The sequence below is a fragment of the Gymnoscopelus braueri genome, assembly GCF_963280865.1.
Source record: "Gymnoscopelus braueri genome assembly, chromosome: 1".
In the NCBI taxonomy this organism is placed as follows: domain Eukaryota; kingdom Metazoa; phylum Chordata; class Actinopteri; order Myctophiformes; family Myctophidae; genus Gymnoscopelus; species Gymnoscopelus braueri.
This window is the reverse complement of record NC_137603.1, coordinates 60,707,208-60,729,324: the sequence shown is the minus strand read 5'-3', so window position 1 is coordinate 60,729,324 and position 22,117 is coordinate 60,707,208. Positions and strand designations below refer to the sequence as shown.

At 40.2% G+C, this 22,117-nt stretch overlaps 1 protein-coding gene across 1 annotated transcript; it reads right to left on the bottom strand.

The window, feature by feature from the left end:
• Positions 1-192: 192 nt before the first annotated feature.
• znf280d (zinc finger protein 280D) lies at positions 193-21,892 on the bottom strand. The gene is made up of 18 exons (XM_080430102.1): positions 21,759-21,892; positions 14,169-14,305; positions 13,306-13,523; positions 12,426-12,525; positions 11,757-11,975; positions 11,560-11,634; positions 10,954-11,048; positions 9,959-10,152; positions 6,820-6,977; positions 6,117-6,217; positions 5,864-6,010; positions 4,066-4,200; positions 3,698-3,945; positions 2,844-2,984; positions 2,648-2,719; positions 2,395-2,510; positions 2,283-2,304; positions 193-1,645 (listed from the first exon to the last, which is right to left on the bottom strand). The coding sequence occupies exons 2-18, from the start codon at positions 14,296-14,298 to the stop codon at positions 1,168-1,170; spliced, it is 2,649 nt and encodes an 882-aa protein (XP_080286228.1). The 5' UTR covers positions 14,299-14,305; positions 21,759-21,892; the 3' UTR covers positions 193-1,167.
• Positions 21,893-22,117: the final 225 nt, after the last annotated feature.

Here is a 22,117-nt window from a genome sequence, read left to right as displayed (position 1 = left end):
CTGAAATAAAACGTTTGAGTACTTTTTCCACCACTGTCAGTTGTTGCATTGTCAGAATTCATATACCATGTCCTCCTAGATCTGGGCTTTATTCCCCCCTTCTTTTCTACTTCTCCCTGAGCTCCTATATTTAACCTTTATGGTATTTTCATTAGGATAAAAAGGTCTTTCAGATACCAAGGGAGGGATTAATAAAATTTGAAACATACATTTTATTTGTTTTGAACCATTCGATGTTACTTACATGCATTGTTCCTGTGTCTAGTATTAAATCGCCACCTGGTGGTCACAAACAGAACTTCAGGAAATAGTGAACTATACATTTTCAGATATAATTGCAAGCTGCAGTCAGTCCATCTACAGTTCTCAATGCCCTAACTGCCTAAAACAAAGACATTAGTCCAAGATTATGTCGTATTTATTTACAAAAGATAAAACCGTTTGATACAAAAAAATAAACTGAAGGGGGGATTACCAACTTAATAGGACAACAAAAGCTTAACAAAATAAAAACTACAACTAGGAAAAACTAAAGATACAATAAAAAAAGCAGCTTTGTTATTCATACAACTTTATATTTGGAATTGTAGAGCAAAATGCATTAGAAATGTGAATGTGAGTCGACATCCTCTGATTAACCACTTGAACCCTAATATTCATTTTCTGGGGCAAACATTGAGTAAAAATAATAGCAGCTCACATTTAGACAAGCTGTTCTGCAAAGAGATTTGGTGTATGAATGAAAAGAAGAATGACCCATTATAGAGCCCCCAGTCAACTAATTCGATAAGATTTAAGTGGTTAAAAGGAAGTTACAGTGACTGGCCTGGATGCAAAGATAGGGAAGCTTATACTCATGTCTGCATTAATTCAATTGAGAACATAACCTATAGCTGAAGGAAATTGATTCTTGGTTTAAGTATTTTTTATTAATGATGTCAAACACGTTTCACATAATATTTAAGCTCGACAATATTTAGTGAACAAGAGTGGTACAAGGCCGTCCGGCTGCTCACAGTGGCTAGCCAAAAAGAATCCCCTCTATAAACGAAAGAATGACAAATATCCAGGACGTTGGTAGCCATCGACAGTATTTCCTCAAGGAAGGTAAAACACAATAATAAAAAAAGAACATATCCTATGAACTACTAATTTCTCTATTCAATGTTACGCAGAATTTTCTGGTTCGACATGAGGAGTGTCCCTGTCATGAACTGGATCGTCAGGTACAACAATATGATTGGACAGCGAGTCCTCCATGGGGGATTCCGGGGGAGCGGTGGTGTCCTGCTCTCCCACATCTGAGTCCACCGAGCTACCCAGAGACTGTTGAGACGGATCCACGCCCACCGTACCGTCCATGGGCCACGATGCACACAGCTCTGACGGCTTCTGCTGTTCTTCGGCGTCGTCCTCCACGAGGATCGGTTCCGCTAGGTCACTGTGCCGGTCAGCGACCGAGGACCGTTGCTTTGACGCTTCGCCGGTTTCCTCGACAGTGGCCGCCTCGTATTCAAGACCACCACCACCTCCAGATTCAACACTTTTAACTTGTGCCGTGTCCGTCACCTTTGGTCCTGCAGCAGGCGCAGATCTAACGATGAGTAAGAGCCCTGTTGGTGTTGGCTCCACTAACGCAGGACGCCTGGATGAAATGAAAGGACAATCTATTTATAACATTTCATAATAATTCTTCATTTTTCTTTCATTTAGAGTAGACAACTATTCTACAGCTTAATCTACAAGATCAAGAAGACAGAACACACAACAGCATAACGTGTTGTGAGGCTGTAGATGGGCTAAGTATCAAGGGTTGGATTGGGGTAAGTCCCTGTGACATACTAGCGTCATGTCCAGGGGGTGTACTTGTACATAAATCCACCTCATGCTACAGAAACAGGAGATAGGCTCCTTCCCTATAATGGGCCACATGGCTCGGCAGGGCTTACTAAGCCCTGAAAATATACACCACATCCATGCATCAAACATACATGAAATAAGTATAAGAGACAGCATGACATTCCCAAAGGCCTGTTTTATAACTTAGAAATGCAACCAATCACACTTTGTGTGATATAGTTTTTAAGTTGCATTTTCAGTAACTTGTTGAGGGATCAGATATTCTATACCCGTTTTGTCCATTCAGCTGATATTGTAACCACTCTTCGGATAATCTGAGATACATTTTGCCAATACAATTTGATGGATATCTTTCAAATTCTACAATCTTTTGATACTACATTCTCCAGTACATCTCATGGATGACTGTCGTCATTGCTCACCTTTTATCTTCACCTTTGCCATCTGCAGGATTATAAAACAAGAGATTTTAAAAGGACCCTGCACAAAGACATACCATGCTTATTGCTGTTCAACTTCAAAAAATGGTAATACCTTTCTCCTGAAGTACTCTGCATACGTGACTTGGTCTTTCAATTAAATGTTTCGTCATTGCATCACCATTGGGTGCACTTGTAATAAAGTCACAGTCAAGACACACCAGGGTTGATCTGCAAAAGAGCAAAAGCATAATTTTAATTCCTGTTGAATTCTATACAGACATGGTGCAACATACTACATAATGTAATGTACATCTAGGTTATGTTGGGTGCACGAATCCTATGAAAATGTGTTGGACTTCACTTACTTGAACATATTTCGAGATTTCCGGTGATCCGTTTTCCATTTTCTGTCTTTTTTGGTGATGGAACTATGAAATCTAACATGGGGAAAAAAACAGTTAAAACACTTTAAAACACAAGCAAATAAACACAAGGGGAACTTGAGTGATTCCATGACTGTGAAATAGTGCTGGTAATTAAAATGAGGTCATGTTTACTTACCTTATCATATGATTTGCAAAGGACTCTTTACAGCTTGTCCGGTATGTGCATGCACCACAATTTACCATCACCGGATAATGAGAAAAGAAGTCACCGATCTGTGCATGGCACTCAATGCATGTGTAATGGCCACCCTTGACTCTGAAGAGGGAAGGATATGCAAAGGGAATGGAACATTTGGAATCAACACCTCAAAACAATAGTATAACAACAATCATTTCTTTAACCCATTAAGACCGGGAAAGCATCAGTCATTTTCGATTTTGACCATTATCTTATACTTTGGCTATTCAAAAATAGCAGATATACAAGCTCATAGCACGGCACTCGTGTAGATCAGCTATTTTTGAAAAATCATGAAAATGTGTGCAAATCTTTGAATACATATTTTTCTCAAATCTAAAAAAAAAACCTCAAATCTTTGCTTCTGGGGATTCTACGAATGTCTTTTAAATTCTAACGGTTTTTATTTTTTTTAAATTATGTTGCTACAATCAGTGGCTCTCAAACTGTTTCATGTCAAGGACCCCCAAAATTACATGTATTTGGCCGTGGACCTCCATCTCAAAATATGTTGTTCTAGGGACCCCCCAGGAGCAAAGATTTGAGTAAAAAAAAAAGTGCTTTAAAAATATATATATATATTCAAAGATTTGCACAAATCTTCAATTTTTTTCAAAAAAAGCAGATCTGCAAGCCGCGCTATCTGCTATTTTTGAATAGCCAAAGTATAAAATAATGGTTAAAGTGGTTACACAGATGCATTCCCAGTAATGGGTTAAAGGATTTCTAATCATGGACGACACCAACTAAGTATATAGGGTTTAAGTGATTTAAGTGTGTTGGACACCAACCTGAGATTCTTCAGGACCAGGTTTGTCTTTGCTTTACGCACGGTCTTCTTGGCCTCAGTGGACTTTATGGTGGACTTGACTTTTTTCACTTTTTCCACTTTTTCCAAGACAGCCACATTAGATACAGGCTTGAATATGTTATCCGATATCTTAAATTTGAGAGGCGGTTTTGAAACCTTTGGTTCTGGGCTAGGGATATAATGATCAGGTCCGGGCACTTTCCCCGCAAAGGAGGCGCGTATTGTCACCTAAAAGAGGGGAAAGAAAAGCCCACAAAATCAAATATTGAATTCCTTTAGATTTCACCTTTATACTTGAATAATAAAAAAGATGCATGATTTGATAAATGCTCATTCATAGTGTTGGACCTTTGTTCCAGCGGGGAGGCCCTCCAGAGCTTTGGGCTTTCTGAAAGTCTTGTGGAATTGAGTCTTGTGATCTACTCTCTCCTTGTAGGTAAGAAAATTCAGCCGACATTTTCCACATCGATGGATTCCCTTTCTCTGAGAAATGGAAACAAAATTAAAACAGTTAACCAATAATTGGCTTCGCTGAGGAATACAATTATCGTTTCATATTGGTTAGCCGAAAAGAAAAATTATACTGGCATTAAAAAGTAAAAATATATTTGCCTATGGCTATTTATAGTATAGTGATTCATTTAATTTGGTTCCTCTCTACCACAGGGTTTCCGCTAGGCATTTTTTGGGCCGGCCACCATGGCCGGCAGGATTATATTTTACCGGCCAAAGAATACATTTACCGGCCATATATTATAATTAACGTCACATGCACGTTTGCACTGCATACCCAACTGATCATTACCTTGTTACTTTAGAGCTGCGCTTCTTTCCACTTTATCACAGATGCAATCTGTTCCTGTTTTTATAGATAACTAAATTATATGATCTACTATATCATGCAGAGATGTCGCTTGCCAAAAATGAAATGAATAAAGTGGGCATGAGTGAACTGCTGCGCAACGAATACCGCCCGCTCGCCCCAAAACACAGTCGCCCCGGGGAAAATCCGGCTGTATTCGCCTGGTATTCCTAAACATATCAGTAAACTATGCCTAAACCTAACCTTATTCCTAATCTTAACCTCAGTAAAACTATACCTAATCCTAAACCTATTTCTACCCTTATCCTGCCCTGTAAAACAAATACAAGAATACAACAACCGCTGGTCCGCCTGAAAAATGGGGGCGAGGGTGTTTTGGGGCGAGCTGCGGCAGAGCCTTTCCATGCGCGACACCGTCGCCCAACTTTCACCACTTCCATTGCAGACAGACAGTCACTGTGCTTGCACAATATCCACGACCCACACGTATTCGGGTCCCTTTATCGACAATTGGGTCCGGTTTGGTTCAGATTCTATCACCTCGGAAAATCCCGGTTCTGTTTATCAACACACGCGAGCGAACCACGCTGGCTGATGAGGAGGAGACACAGCTGTGTCTATCAGCTGTTTTGTGGCGTATCAAAAATAGCAGACATACAAGCTCACAACGCAGCGCGTTGCAACGTGCTGTGAGCTTGTAGCTCTGATATTTTCAATGCGCGACACCATCGTACAACGAATAGGCGAATCTATAACTGCAGTGCGCAGCAGCAGCAGAGCAGGCTGTCGGGAATTAAACCACAGTCAGATCATGATAAAAACTTTAAATGATTATGATTTTAATGGTTGTTTGTAGCCAACTACTTTATCCAAATAATGATATTAATAATAGGCTTAAATGATAAAATAGCCTAATACCATTTTTCCCCAACCGGCCACGGTGGCCGGTGGTGTTTATAATTACCGGCCAATTAAAACATTTACCGGTCAATGGCCGGTAAATACCGGCTAACGGAATCCCTGCTCTACCATATTTATTACTCCTTTAGGGCAGGTGAAGAGAAGCAGGCATTGCTGTCAGCCTTTTATTTATTACAGTAAGGTGTTCAGCAGACAACCAAATCAATCCAGCCGTAGCATTGGAGATAATAGTGAACACAAAAGTGAGCAACAACTCTTCCGATTATACCATTCACTGGTTTAAGGTGCCAAAGCCCAAGTAGGATCTCCTAACATCATGGTAACGTTCCGGGTCAGTCAGAACCCCTAATCTTTTATATAAAAAGGGCACACTTTTTTTTTTAATGAATCTCAGCAACTTACCTGATGTTTCATGTAGTGTTGCATATAAGTATGCGTACTTCGATGAACTTTAAGGCAGAAGGGACAGAGCAGATCCTTGGTGTTTTCATGTGCCGTTCGGAAATGGTTCTCCACTTCAGAGAAGAAAGAGGACCTAAAATCGCACACCTGTGAGGCCAAGTAAAACTAAAGTGTTAAGTTACAGTGAACCATGTGTTTATAATGCACCACACCACAACACAAACCATCAGAATCAGTTTTATTTGCAACATACCATGCAGCCGTAGGGCATTTCCCCCGGCTTGTGGGTGTCTTTCATGTGTTCCAGGAGCACTTGCTCTGACTCAAATGCCAGTTCGCATATCTTGCAGTTTGCTGGAGAAAACAGGAGAAAAAATAGCATCTTCATTTAGAATTCTGGTGTCATGTCTTGTTGAGAAGAATAGAGATATGGGGTCTTCAACGTTTTTCAGGCCAAGGACCCCTTAGCTGAGAGAGAGATGAAGCAGGGACCCCCCACTACAAAACGTTGTTGTCCACTTCCTGTTTAACTTTTTCATTAAAACGGTTCTATCTCAAGTTGACATTTTTTCCCCTGTGTTTCGCGAGACATCCTATTTTCGACATGCTGCTGCACGAGAAGGACATGTCCCGGTTGGATTATTTTTCTCTGGGCGACGCACACACGTAGCGTGTGCGTTTACAAACAGTCGGACAAAGGATCATAAGGGATATACATTTTCTGTGGCCAGTTGAAAAGGTAAGAAAATCGCGCATTTGATCTGATGAAAATAGCTGATCTACAAGCTCACAACGCCTCGCGCTGTGAGCTTGTAGATCAACTATTTACGGCTAATGTTCCCCTCAGAACAGGGATGCTAGGGTTCAAGTGGTTAATGTAAAATAATCTCTGAGGACCTCCTAGGTGTCCCGGACCCCCCAGTTGAAGACCCCCGGAATAGACCATTGTGTTTTACTTGACGATTCGAAGGCTGTGTGGGCACTCTCGATGTGGCACTGCAGCTGGAACGGTGTGGAGTACTGTCGGTAGCAGTGCGAGCACGTCGTGTGGCTCTCGTAGCTCTCGCTGTTCTGCTTTTCCAGCTCCAGGTGGTGCTTCATGTGGTTCATGAATCTGCAAACGCCATAGGAATAAAAAAAGGTCATTTAACTCTTTGACACACACATGATCTCAGGAGGTTATCAGCCAGCAAGTCCCTGTAGCAAATAATCTGGTGTGATGATGTTTTGAGTAGGAGCTGCTGGGGTTTCAGAGGATTTGGTAACTTGCTCACCAGATGGAGGCGCTGTTTGCCATGTTATATTAGCTCAAACCCAACAATTCACATTTTCAAGTGTCATTTAAAACTCATCTAGATCAGTGGTTCTCAACCTGGGGGTCCCACATGATTTCTTGGGGGGGGGGGGGGTCCCCAGATGACAGTGAAGTGACAATTTAGGGACCTTTCACACCTTTTTAATACAGCCCAAAAAAAAGAAGGAAGAAGGAAAAGAGAAAAAAATACCATTACTGCATCAAAAGTAATCAACAAACTATACTATAAAAACTGGTCAAACATTGGCCAAATAATATAAGAAAATTTGAAAATCGCCGAGCTTGTAGTTCAGCGATTTTTTCACAATATGTATCTGTGTAGCAGAGTCAAACTAAATGTAATGCCTCAACTCCTACAATTCCAAGTGCTTGTCAGGGTGGGGGATCCCCAGTTCAAATAAGATTATTTTGGGGGGGGGTCACGGCCTGAAAAGGTTGAGAACCACTGATCTAGATTGTAGTTAATATTCTATTAATATGAACACCCGTCATACCCTTGATTGTCCAAAAAGCTAGAGCTTGACTGAATTGGGCAGAATACAATCTCGACTGGGGGCGCAACAGTAAATCAAACTAATCAATAATAAAACAAAATAATGTAATAAAACACAGAAAATAGCACATCTACAGGCTCACAATGCACCGTGATGTGTTGTGAGCTTATAGATCGGCTATTCTGGCAATTGTTGCGCGACACCGTTGCACAACAAAATACAAAATAGGTCTTAAAGGGGAAATCCACCCATTTTCAATATTTAACTATGTCATTAATATAGCATAAAGGAGTTGTGTGGAAATAAGAAAAAAATTTAAAAAAAAAAAACATTGCAAAAAAATTTAACATTGCAAAAAAATTAACATTGCAAATTACACTGTGATGACTCATCATGGTGTAATTTGCAATGTTAATTTTTTTGCAATGTTAATTTTTTTTGCAATGTTATTTTTTTTTTTAATTTTTTCTTATTTCCACACAACTCCTTTATGCTATATTAATGACATAGTTAAATATTGAAAATGGGTGGATTTCCCCTTTAAGTGGTTAATCAGACTAATGATTTAGATCGATTATTATAAAATAAATGTTTTGTGTTGATTCGTTGATTTATATATAATTAAAAAAAACATTTCTAGATTATTCAATTAACCCATCTAGACCGGGAAAGTATCTGTGCAATTGCAGATTTCTTTGGCTATTCAAAAATAGCAGATATACAAGCTCATAGCGCGGCACCGAACCCAAAGCATAAAATAATGATTATAGCAAAAAATCTAAAATGACACATGCGTTCCCGGTCTTAACGGGTTAATACAAAAAGTAAATGGATAGAATAATCCCTAAGAAGATCATCGATAGTCCCAGCCCTAATTTCCACCACCATGTGACCATATTCCACACGCATACCAATAAATGTACTTAAATTCATAGCCAAGGAACATAAACAAATGAACAACGGCATGCCATGTAACATGTTTCAGGTCCCAAAAGGTTTAAAAGAACAAGACAAATTAACCATTCTCTTTGCTCCCCGCACTCTAAGCATGTATAATGGCCGTTATAATACCAGCAATTAAACAAAAAGCTTTTTGTTTTGCTTAATGATGTATCCTCTCTGAGCGTCTTCACCTCTTAGCTGCCACCGCTGCCCTGACAAGGCTGGGCCCATTTTTCAGCCTGTACATTGTGCTAGCTCAGCTCCCCGAACAGACGTTTGTATGCGGCTGAACCCTGACCTCTACCGCGAGAGTGTGGTTGCAGTACAAATGTGTTTCCCCATTAAAAGCAGCTTACAGAGGCGTTTTTTCTTTTTTTGGCAATGTTCTGAAGCAAAGTTATTTAATCAAAGGAGCGGTTCTTGTGCCACCTAAACTAGCAGTCATTTTTCATCTTTAGGCCCATGAGGGAAAACGGGCCGATATTGCCATCCATCTAAGTGGAAAACTGTGATGAGAAAGAGTGGAGGCCGTTCTCCATGTTTTCTTTAGTGGGCATTGTGCATTTATTTGTAAAGGGACGTAGCCTCCTCTCTCATTAAAAGGCTTAATCTGGGATAATACATTATGGTATATGCCATTTTCGGAGTTGGAGAAGATGATACTGGGAAATGTTTGTTTTTTCCGTTCCCAGTGTGATTTAACCCATTAAGACCAGAGGCAGATTCTACAAAATGTCTTCTAAATCCTAACAGTTTTCTGAAAAACGCATGTTTCTATATCAGTGGTGCTCAAACTTTTTCATGTCAAGGACCCCCAAAATTATATGCATTTGGCCGCGGAACGCCATCTCAAAATGTTTTGTTCCAGGGACCCCCAGAAGCAAAAATTTTAGATACAAATGTTCAAAGATTTGCACAAATCTTCAAGCAGATCTACAAGCTCATAATGCAGCACGAAAGTGAATCTGTCATTTTAGATTTTAGCGTTGGCTATTCAAAAAAATAGCAGATCTACAAGCTCACAGCACGTCACTTCGTGCCACGTGTCTACTATTTTTGAAAATGTTTGAAAAATCTTAATCTACCAAGGGCAAGGGATCCTTGGACAAAAATATATCGGCGGTCCGTGGCCAAATATATATCATTTTGGGGGTCCTTGGCCCGAAAAAGTTTAACTGATCTAGAAGGCATTTGTAGAATCGGCCTCAGGTCTTAATGGGTTAATAACAGACTAATGGGCATGTGCATCGTAAATGAAACAACTGCTGTAAATTCACACAAACATACGTAAGAAACATACGTTCTACAAGGACTACCATGCCCATGTGGACTAGACTTACATACCTGATATTATTCTTGAGTATTTTCAAACAGCTCTGGCACTTGAACGTCGTGTTGGTTTTCTGACTCTGAATCTGCTGCTTTTGAGGATCTCCCTCATATTTGCCGTAGTAGAAGTCTGACACCAACATGATGCGCTTGTTGCCGTTGGAGGCGCTGGATGCAACTGGTTCCGGGGAGGTAACAATGCTGCAAGTCTAAGACACAAAACACATTTCACACAAATTAATCCTGATTAGAGATGTACCATGATGCAATTTTTTCCTTCCCGATACCCGATTCTGAATTCATTGATCAAAATCAGAATGAATAAATACGTAGCAGAATAAATGCACAGGATTGTGTTTTCAGCACTGGTGCAGGAACACATGAACAGAACATTGACTTGGATTTTAAAAAAAAAGATCACACAGAATGCAAATAAACAGTGCATAACATTGTATCGACAGGAAACTATATATTTCACTTTCCGTGCCGATTTACTGGTATGGCTTCATTTTCTCACTCAGACAAGTGGCTTTGGTTGAACTGCTATCATTTATGTTCGGGGGCTGATGTTATCAGCACCATAATAATAGCAGGCCACCACCTACAGTATTACAACATGGTAAACACTTACATTAAGCACTTATTTTAATTCTGGGGATACAGTGCACTTGAAAATACTGCAGCTAGTATTGACATTTCTGTTGTAATTGTATCCATTTTAATTCACAACACTTGCCAATACACTGGGGACAGACTGATAATTGGCCACCACCGATTATCGGCCGTGCAATGTGCATCTCTGGCGCAGAAACCACTTTTATTAACCACGTTTATTATTGTTTATCAATATTTTCACAGGAAAAATTTTGCCAAAAAGGGGGTCTGCTCTTTTTGGCGGCTCGCCTCCTAGTTGGAGCCATGCTGTAAAGATCATACTTCCATACTTCAAACCCTCTAGGAAGACAAACTTAAGAGCGGAGTTCTAAAAGGCTAAAAAGGTTTTCACTCACCTTCATATGATATTTCAATGCGTCACGTCCTGGGAACTCTGCATTGCATCTTGGGCAGTTTCCACTCTCCACTAGGTCGACCACACTGCCCGCCACTACAGAAAGTCAATAGGGGTGTCACTATCAACATGCAACCCACAGCTCTGCACAAATTACAATGAGGTCGCCTACATCATTTTCTTATATATTAGGCCACAGACCCCCAAAACTCTGAGAATGTACAAGTTTATTTGGTTCCATTTGTACACTCAAGAGTTACAGACCTGTAAGGGTCTAGTCTATTTGGTTTTGCGACATACCAGACTTGGGCTGAAATGGCCAAAAAGATCTACAAACTAACAATGCGTGGTGATGCGAAGCAATGTATCCTTAAAGATCTGTTACCTCATGCATCTCTTTAAATGCATCTCTAATTGAAATGATACAAAAGAAAATAATAGAAAAGCTATTTGATTGTGCTTAAAACCTTGAAGAATCATGAGCGTTACTACACACCTGCTGTGCATTTAGTTAATCAACTGTTTGTGGTAGTGTGTTGGTCGTCTGGTTGGTTCATTGTGAAACTGTAAACTATAATTAGTGGAATGTGTGTTAAATGTAACATACCCAAATCCACTTTTGTCCTTTTTACTAGGCTTTCACTTTGCTGCGTTACAAATTTTCGTTTGGCTGAGGTTTGATCTGTGGAAACAAAAACAAAACAAAATCCATGTTTACATTTTGAGCAGTTTGCCAGCTGATTAGCAAATGCAATGTACATTTAAAATCAATCATTTAACAAATCGTATCAAGCAAAGCCATACCAATTCTGTTGAATTGGGATTTAATGGGTGCAGAAACGGGTGCAGAAAAACTCTGCACAGACATCATGGGTTTGGACAGTTGAGATACCGTTGAATATGGGCTCTGGACGTTGGACAAGGTCAATATGTTGTTGTTGATTTGTTGCACCTGAGGCCTATGGACAACACCAGGTAACACACTGGCTTGAGTCATGGGCTGCATAAGTTGCGGTTGGCTTGCTGAAAGACAATAAATACATAATAGATGAAATACATACTGCAAAGAAAACAATATACAACATATAACCAATCAAAATCTTTGACCAAAACATCCACTTAAACGATCTTGTTGACTGGAGTCCCCCAGGGGTCTATACTAGGCCCCCTCTTTTTTCACTAAAAAATAAAAAACAAATCTATGCGCTAAATATAGCCGATCTACACGCTCATGAGGCGTTGTGCGCTTGTAGATATGCCCAAAGTTTGCCATCATAACATGCCTGGACATGAATATGGACACTAGGGTTCATGTGTCAGAAGTAAAATAAAACTATACCACAATCAGTAGACAAAGAGTATAGAGAGAATAATGTACATTTACTAATGTATTTAATAATGTACATTTACAGAGTCGTTTTATAGACTGTACCTAACCAAAGTTTCACTAATTATACATTTCCTTTTTTTTACCTGGAAAAATTGTGAATGTTGTTCCAGGGGGGTATTGTTTGCCAAGGGCGGTGATCAACTCTCGATTGGTTGACAATTCTGAAGGTGTCACGATAAAGCCCTAAGAAAAAAAGATAAGAAATCTGGGTGAGATTTTCAATGTAACAGAATTCTTCTGATAACTTGAGTTACAAAGATGTTTTTTGCAGACACAATAATATACAAACAATAATGCATTTACATTTCATACATCTGTTTATCACCAAAGCCATGGTCTATTTCTACAGTATTAGTCAAAGTAGCCTCAACAACACCTGTGTATAGTAAAGTGATTATTCGCAGAAAGGGCAAGCTTTTTTGCATTGTACTACGCTTTTTTCCAGCTCGGGAAAATAGCCGATCTACAAGCTCACAACCCCTCGCAGTGCGAGGCGTTGGGAGCTTGTAGTTCGTCTATTTTCACAATATTTATCTGTGGAACTGAGTCAAACTATATGTAATGCTAACAATTCATGTTTGTCGGGGAGTCCCCAGTTCAAATATTATAATTTTGGGGGAGTCGCGGCCTTAAGCGTTTGGGAACCCTTGCTCTATATGATTGGGTACAAAAATCAAGTGGGTCTTTAATTGGGTTTTGATAATGTCAATACTTAACCTCAATTTTGCCAATTAGAGAAAAGGTGTTCACATGGCTATTTGAACATTCGCAGTATTACCATAATCAATGTAAGATTGGCATATTAGTGTGCGTGTAAACACACACACTGTCAGTTATCTGAATATCTCCACTGAAAGGAACTGACAATACATGACTATCAATTAGACCACAGTAAACATCTGTGCTCATCCGATACTGTATGTGCCAACTGAGTAAGAAGTAATGAAAACGCCAACAACGTACCTGGTTATTAACAATAAGAGGTTGTTGAGTTATTGTCGTCATAGCTGGTGGTGCACTAGCTGCTGCACTGTTCAGTCCTTTGCCAGGCATATCTATATACACATCAGATGGAATCATCTGTGCTGGACCCTTAGTGAGGCGAGGAGCAAGAGGCGGTAACCCCGGTCTTCCTGCCATGTTTCCTTTAACAGGTGTCTTATTATTCCTTTGGTTAGTAGCTGAAAACACAAATGGTCACAAACAATATGGCAATTAGGGCTGGGCAATATATCAATATTATATGGATATTGTGATGAGACTAGATATCATCTGGGATTTTGAATATCGTAATATCATGATATTGTATTAACCCTTTAAGACCTGGAACGTACGTATCTGTGTCACTTTAAATTTATTTTGCTCGGTGCCGCGCTATGAGCTTGCAGATCTGCTATTTTTGAAAAATCTTGAAAATCTTTTTTTTTTTTAACTGTTCGCCTTAGGTCTTAATGGGTTAAGTAGTCTTTTCCTGGTTTTAATCACTTAGGCCCCATAAGATTTATGATTTATTTTAGATGGCACATCTACAAGCTCACAGTCACGATGCAACGCATGTGAGCTTGTAGATCAGCCATTTTAGCTCTTTTGACTTTTTTTAAAGAAACATCCTGATATTTTAGTTTGTCCATGTCGCCCAGCCCCAGTTCAAAATGTTTTGTTTCTTTTCCATTTGCAAACACATTTTTATACAGAAAGGGCACAACGTCAAACAGATAGTGGAGGTCATGCATGGCAATTACAAGCATCCGATTCACAAAATGCCATAACTTGCAATGCTGTACATTCGTGTATAAAACATCCTAGACAACTGTACGGTGACATACTGAGTTCTCCGACGAAGATGGGCTCATCGTCATCGTCATCGTCGTTATCATCTACCAAGTTGACTTCTGGGATTTGTTTCTGCCACGGCTCCAGCTCCTCCTCCTCACATTCCATAAAAAGTTCAGACATGATGAACCTGTAACAGCACGACAAACAAGAGCATGGATTAAAGCAAAAGCAAAACCTCACGGCTGAACACGTTTGTGAAACGGCGTGAAAGGGGCCACCCCACACTAGAGTTCCTTAAAACATTTATCACAATATGTAAAATGATGTTCCTGGTGTTCCACATCAGTGGTTCTCAAACTTTTTCGTACCACGGACCCCCAAATTGATATGTATGTGGCCGCGGACCCCCACCTGGAAATATGTTGTGCCAGGGACCCCCAGAAACAAAGATTTGTGTTCAAAAATGTTTTGAGATTTGCACACATTTTCAAAGTTTTTCAAAAATAGCAGATCTACAAGCTCATAGCGCGGCACTCGGTGCAGCGCTATGAGCTTGTATATCTGCTATTTTTGAATAGCTAACGTATACAATAATAGTTAAAGTGGTTAAAATGATTGTGACACTTTAATTTAGCTGGGGACCCCCTGGTATCCCCCGCAAGGACCCCTGGGTGTCCCCACTTTGAGAACCAATGTTCTACATACAGCCAACCAACTGAGGAAATTGCAGAGTGAGGCTTTAACCATTGCTTTTACGAAATATCCCAGACCATTAAGGTTTTATTGAAGATGCTTCTGAACTTGTATTCTATTCCTAGTTTTATCAATTCAAATACTCTTCAATCTTAAATATAGATAACTGAAAATAGCTGATCTACTAGACATTGTGTCAAGTTGTGAGCTTGTAGATAGGCTATTTTCGCTGTGTGCGACGTGCTGCCATAGAAGAAGACATGCTGGCTTCTATGGCATTCAAATGACTGAAATGACTCGTTTGTGACTGAGAACTTCCTAAGCACCCATAAAATCATAAATACAAAATAAACCAATATGTTTTTAGCGTTATGACACAGTTACTTTATTTTAAGTTCCTTATGTGAAATAATCTATTCATCACACTTAAGTATAATTCCAAATTAAACGATCAGAATGCGTGGAGACATTACTGTTTAATTATAATGTTCTGTATGCCGGTAATAATCAACTGTATCAATGATTTGGTTTCTGCTTTTTCAGCTTCATGTTCTCATTTGGGAGGATATGAACAAGAAGGAAATGTAGAAAACTGGTTTATTATGTATGTCCTACAAAGTTAGAAGTCTAGTCTAGAGCGCTTCAAGCCAAAGGACCGCCTCTCCTTTCAACCTGTCATTTCCTTATACTGTGTACCTAAATAGGCAGGTTATCATTAAATGAGTGGTTGATTAGATATGGTTGCATCAAATACAAATACCCATTTCTATTAATTCTATGCATAACTAGGAAAATATCCTATCAGTGCCGAGATTCCCAAGTACTGTAAGCCTAAACCGTGACAGTCATAATTGACCAGGTACCAACAATTACATCTCTCACCACCTTTATTTAGAAAACCACACACTGCAGATAAAATGCAAAACGTATACTGAAAATAAAATGCAATACAAGCGGTCTTGCGATGTGTTGTCCCTTTCTTATTAGGCCCACCCTTTTAGTCCTTTAGCACAACAAGCTGTGCCAATTCCACTGTGTCAACTGTGCAAACTCATCAATGACACACTCTTCTACAGAGCCAATGAGCCATGTCGTAAAAATAAGCTTGAACAAATATGGGCCATTTTACAAGAAACTTGCATTTCAACTTTTAAAAAAATCTCGAAAATAACCTGTTATTCTTGAATCTAAACATTGAGTTGTGTGGAGAACATGTTGGACTATGAGAAAAATATTTGAAAAAAATATTTTTAAACGCATTTTTCATCACTTAAATGTCAGGCCCTGTCACAGACGAATGTGTATGTTAGAATAGTTTCCTAATTAAATTCTTTGATACAAATATGTATCTGATTGTGCCCCTGATTGTATCATAATAATTTTATCTTTTCTATAAGAAATATAATCAACTTTTCAATCAACTGTAGTGGATGCCTGGTTAGCACAAAATAACCACCAGGCACCCATATAGTTGTGAAGAATTACCTTTATATAGGAGGTTTTTACAAAGACATGACCTTCTTCTACCCAGTTCAACAGATTAATTCATCAATATTTTCCCAGATGATAGATTTTTTCGTGTGTCACAGGACTGACTTTATTGATTTCATTGATCAAGGACAAGTTATGATTCTGATTATTAATATTTAACATTATTTATTTAATGTTCATGCAATATTAGAGTAATGTGGTAAAGTTCAGCCAAGGCCATATACAGTAATTAAGACTTAATTAGAACAACAGACAACAAACATCCATTTTTTAATTCAATAAACTTTCAGAACATTTGCATTTCCATACAAAAACATTTCATTCAACAATAAAATCCAATAGCAATGAACATCTAGAAGGGTATAAAGAACTAAATCAAATAAAAAGCCCTGCATGTCTGCTTGTAGCATGTCTGCTTGAAGTAAACAAAAAATAAACATACAATTCAATAGACAATCATTTTCTAAACCTTACACATGCTTTGTGTAAATGTCCATTTTGGATCACATGGTGGGAGGTTCAGAGGTTACAGGCTGAGGAGGTCAAAATGACAGGACAAATGACAACCTCCAACATGTACCAGACCAGATCATGTCCTCTCTGGTGGGCCAGGGGAATCGGTTCACTCCCACACGGTGCACGCATCTCACTTGCACCTGAACCTCATCAATGGCAGTGATGATGCATAATAAGTAGGTCGGAGAGGTTTATTGTCAAACTCGGTATCAGCCGAGAACACGGGAGTCTACCCCCGTCTACCCCCGCTAGACCCCTGGGAGATGGTTTCACAGGTGGAGCACCATACTTTTGAATTACTTCTGGACCCCATTCGATCACTTCTGTTGTCGATGTGCTTGGTGTGTTGAGGCTGAATGCCTTTGTGTTGTAGCATAGTATGTACAGCACAGTGTAGATTCTTCTCTACAGTGCACATCCAGTACCGGTGACCACTGTGACAGCAGTTTTTTTTTACTTATAATTATTATCCCTTGATTTTTGCAACCCTTTTTTTCACCCGATGCCAATTTTCTAAGTGATCCTGGGCACTACACTCCCCCACTAGCCTAGGGAGCCCAGGGCCGAGCTCATGCCTCCTTCAATGCAACTGACCTTCTTGTCACCTGACAGGGGGGAGTTTCCCCAGTAGGACGTAGCGCGTGGAAGGAACACGTTATTCCAACCAGTTCCTTTCCCCTCCATCAGGCGCCCCGGCTGACCAGGGGGAGGCAGTATAGTTACCAGGATTACTACATGTTTTTGTGAGGGTATTAACTACCCTAAGAGACACGGGGAGAACATGCAAACTCCACACAGAGTAGGCCCTTTCGCCAACCCCACCTAGGGTATGAGACGCGGAGGAGAAGACACACCCCCAGCGCCCACAGCGTCCCCGGCAGGAATCGAAACCAGGACCTTCTAGTTGAGGCGCTACCGGCTGCGCCACCGGGCCCCAGGGAGGGAAGTGTTTTTTGACAAGGGACAGAATGGCGCTTAGATGTTCGCATATGGCTGGGGGTCCCCTTTATCGTGTTGAAATGAAGCACACTAGCTCAGCATTGGGTCCTACATATAAAACTCCAGTGTGCAGCGTTGCTTGCTCATGGGATGCACCATAGTGCGCTGCTTGGACCTGAACTGCATATTAAATGCGTAATTCTCCACATGTTCATGTGTATTATGCATTCGTTCTCAGCCATGTTCCTCTTCAGTTCCCTGCGGTATCTGTACTGTTGTCTGATGTTGGAGGCATGGCGTTTGAATTTTCCAAGCATGACGTTGTAGAGCTCGACGAGATCATCGAACATGCTCTCAACCTCCCTTTTGATGGTCTTCTTGAAGGTTGTTTCAACATTGTCCTTCGTCCTTTTGTGTCCTCTGTGACCCACTGCGTGTATGCCACCCGGGTGGAACCTTCATACTCCATGAGCAAAGGAAAGTTCTTCTCATTGCACTTCTCACAGTTGGTGGTCACAGCAGATATCTGCCATGAAAGATTCAGAGTTCAGGAGTTCTGAGGAACGTCATGCTGTGAAGCTTTGGAGCTACAAAGCCCAAGTTCTAGTTCTCATGCATTTTGCACAAGCATGTTTCCCCAACAGGGCCGAAGGATGCACAACAGAGAATGTGAAACGTGATTGTTTCCACTGTGAAGTGGTAATTGTGAAGTAGTCTTTTCTAACTACTTGAACCCCAGCATTTTAGGGGGAACATTTGCCAAAAATAGTACATCTACAAGCTCACAACGTGTCACCATGTGACACGTTGTGAGCTTGTAGATCGGCTATTTTCGGCAAAAGAAATTTTGTGTAGAGGGAAACCAGACCTTGAAGACCCTGACTCTGGATCTGTGGCCTTTCTCTTAAGCCTAGACCATTGTTGTTGCTCTCTCCAGAGTTTGCGCCTATGTCTTTGGTCCTGCTCGTTGAACTCCCGAACACTCCTCCTTGGCAGTTTCTGCTTCCATCTCTCCCTTTCTTTTTGAAGATGTTGCTCTCTTCTCTCAGGGTCTGCATTCCGTCGTGCGCGACATTGCTTTTGTCTCTCAGCTGCACTGATTGGAGGCATCTTACTGTAATCTGTAGGAATATGTTATAATTAGTACAGCATCAAAGTAGGGAATATCTCTTAATTAAAATAATGTTTTACAATGGCATGTGTTAAATGCATGATATCCAAATAAAGATCGTAAAAAGAAAGAGCCATTCATTTGTAAAGCTCCGTTCACACACTGAGCAGAATGGCGCAAAATACTAGCTTCAAGTTTCAATGGAATGTCTATGGAGACCAACGTTTCATGCTTTTCCTTAGCGTCGTGAAGCAAGACAACAAAAGGCGTGGCTTCAAACCTACCAAACCCTGAGCTTTCAAGCTAGTGTGAAGCTAGCACACTAGCGTCCAGCCAATCACAGCCCCCCTCTTCCCCCATTGCTCCTCCCACTCCAGAGAAATAACAATGTTCTCTGTCTGTGGGAGAAGCGACCGACCGCATTAAAACCTGGGAATATTCTTTTTACTTATTAATCTGTGTGTAGATAAAATATAGATTCTCTTACTTACACCAACATTATTCTTGTGATGCAGTTGGTTTAAGCTTACTTATTAAGATTATAAACATTGCTTTTGTCATTTCTCCTTGCCTGCCTACGAGCCATGAGGGTCTGGAACGGCACCCCAGTCTCCTCTGTGTACAGAAAGCAGCGCAGACGGCAGCTTATTTATAAACATTCTATACATTTTGGTGCATTAATAGGTCTTGTAGTAATCCATTCCATTATTGTCTAATTTCTCATCTACAGCTGCTATTTAAAAAAAAATATTTCAAAATACGTGTTCATACAGCTTGTCTTTTTTCCCCCACACAAGCATAGCAGGCACACACTCTGAGAAATGAGTGACAACTGCCACTCATAACCTCGGACACGACCAATCATTGCTTCTAGCTTCGTGCCTTGCTTTATTCTTATTTTTTTGGCGCGACGCTCAGTCTGAACGGGGCGTTGGGACCTGTCACAAGGCTGTCAGGTCCTGTCACACCGTGCTGCGAGAGGGGTCTGATGTGACATGGTCTGACGGTCAGCCATTTTAACTGCATTGTTCCGTTTGTGGTTGAACACATAGCTAAATCTGTTAGCCTGTAAGCAAGGAATTTCAGTAACCTTTTTAGACACATTCTGGATGTACAACAATTTTGTTCTTTTCTGGGATATGTTGGCCTGACACTTTAGCTCATCCTAAATAAATGTGCAGAAAATGATATAATTCAATGACAGAACTCACCTTTGATCAGTGTCCTGGTGCAGTGGTGGTATCTTGGCCAGATGATGTCACTTCCAAATGATGTCACTTCCTCTAAGTCACAGCTTTAAAGGCACATTGCCCACTTTTCATGAAGTATTTTATGTAAATGGAACAGGACTGACCCAAAACATGGGGACAGTTTTGAAATACTATTTATTTGTAAAATGTAAATATAATTTCAGTTCTTAAATCAAACCATGTGAATGATAAATCAAACTCATCATTCATGGTATTTTTTCCCCCAAAATAACAGTTTTAGCACAGCGAAAGGCAAAACTGAAAAATAAGTTTGGCTGGGGGACATGACATTTTTCAGGATTTGTACAAAAAAAAGTGTTTTTTAAGTAAAGAAAAAATATCTGAGCACCTAATGAATAGTATATTCCTTTACAGAAGAACTCACAGAAATCCACCATCTAATCAGTTATACACATTTTGGGATTATACAAGTTATATTAACAGTTCCACAACAGATAATGTACATTTCTGGTAGAATGTCCCATATGTATGTTATGAACTATTTAAAGCCAGGGGTCTTCAACATTATTCAGGCCAAGGACCACTTAGCTGAGAGAAAGATGAAGCAGGGACCCCCACTACATATTGTATAAAACTGTGTTGCAGATTAAACTTTTTCATAGATTTCATAGATAGCTTCATAGACTTGTTTTACAGCCCTATTGTCAATGTTGTACAATTAAAGTTGTTTCTTCATTTTGTATACATTTATTCATGTTAATGTGTAATTATCAGACATTTAACCACTTAAAGCCTCAACACTAAACTCAAGACCCCCTGTAGTAACTCTGAGGACCCCCTAGTGGTCCCGGACCCCCTGTTGAAGACCCTTGATATAAAGGCATGATTTGCACTGAATAGATTTCAGTGTGTAGTTTGTAGAATCTGAAAATATGAATCATGTTTGCACTCTGCTATTAAACAAAATGTTATCACAACAGGGATCACTGTGGTGATCAATATCTTGGCCTGTGTTGTTGAGAGGGAGAAACAACTTGACGTTTTCCTTTTATGCACGTAATTATTTCATTTTTTACTGTGCAATAGAAGTCATCTTGTCCGATCACATGAATTCAGAGGATTCTTAATATTCACACACAAAACCCCATAACGTTACATAAACATCTGGGGCGGTGCAAGATGATTACAGGGGTGCGTGTGGCTGTGGCGCGCCGAAAGAAGACGATCTACAAGCTCACACAACGCGTCGTTTCGTGAGTCTCGCGACGCGTTGTGAGCTTGAAGATCGGCTATTTTCGGACGAGCTATTAAAACTCAGGCTACGTTAGCGTTAGCTAGCGCAGTGCCACGGCAAGCTAGCGTCCATGCTTATAGAACGTTTCCTACACTGTAAATGCGGTTGACTGTCAACTGAATTCACACATTGCACAACGTAACCAGCTGACATAAGCTCATTATAAACATGTAAACAACATTCTAACTTGTTAAAGACGCAGTGGAGCAGCTAACGCTAAGTACCAACATAAGCTAGGAGGCTAAAGTTAGCATTAAGCTAGGTCTAGCTAGCATTATTTTTGGGCAATGGCTGCTGGGTAATGTGCGTCTTGTCTCCTGTTCTCTCCATCCTTCAGACAAAGGAATGGCTTATAACAACGTAATAATAACAACACTCAGCTTACCTTCACTCATGCCCCGGTGCGAGTTAAGACTGAATGCCGGCGACCAACGTTTGTTTAGCACCAAAACAAGCGCATAGAAGGTCGGTTTATTTGGACCCACCACCAGACTGCAGACTATCGGTTGGTCAAGTATCCTAAAAAACCTCCAGAGGAGTGTTGCCAGGTTTGGTGAGAGAAATAAGCACTAAGCAACCCGTCTAGGTTTTGATTGATTAAGGATAGGATAAGGATATTGATGTAGTTTATTTAGTAAGACATGAGAATAGTACATGACAGTACATAACAGTACATGGAAGCAAATTCACAATACAAGGTCTACTAAACTGGAACTCTCATTAAGCACTAAGCTTGTTTAACAC

Coding starts and splice junctions, on each gene's coding strand:
- znf280d (XM_080430102.1), bottom strand. CDS start 14,298: ATGTCTGAACTTTTTATGGAATGTGAGGAGGAGGAGCTGGAGCCGTGG. Junction 4,201..5,863: donor AACACTACATGAAACATCAG/GTAAGTTGCTGA, acceptor TCCATTTCTCAG/AGAAAGGGAATCCATCGATG. Junction 1,646..2,282: donor GGCAAAGGTGAAGATAAAAG/GTGAGCAATGAC, acceptor CATTTCATCCAG/GCGTCCTGCGTTAGTGGAGC.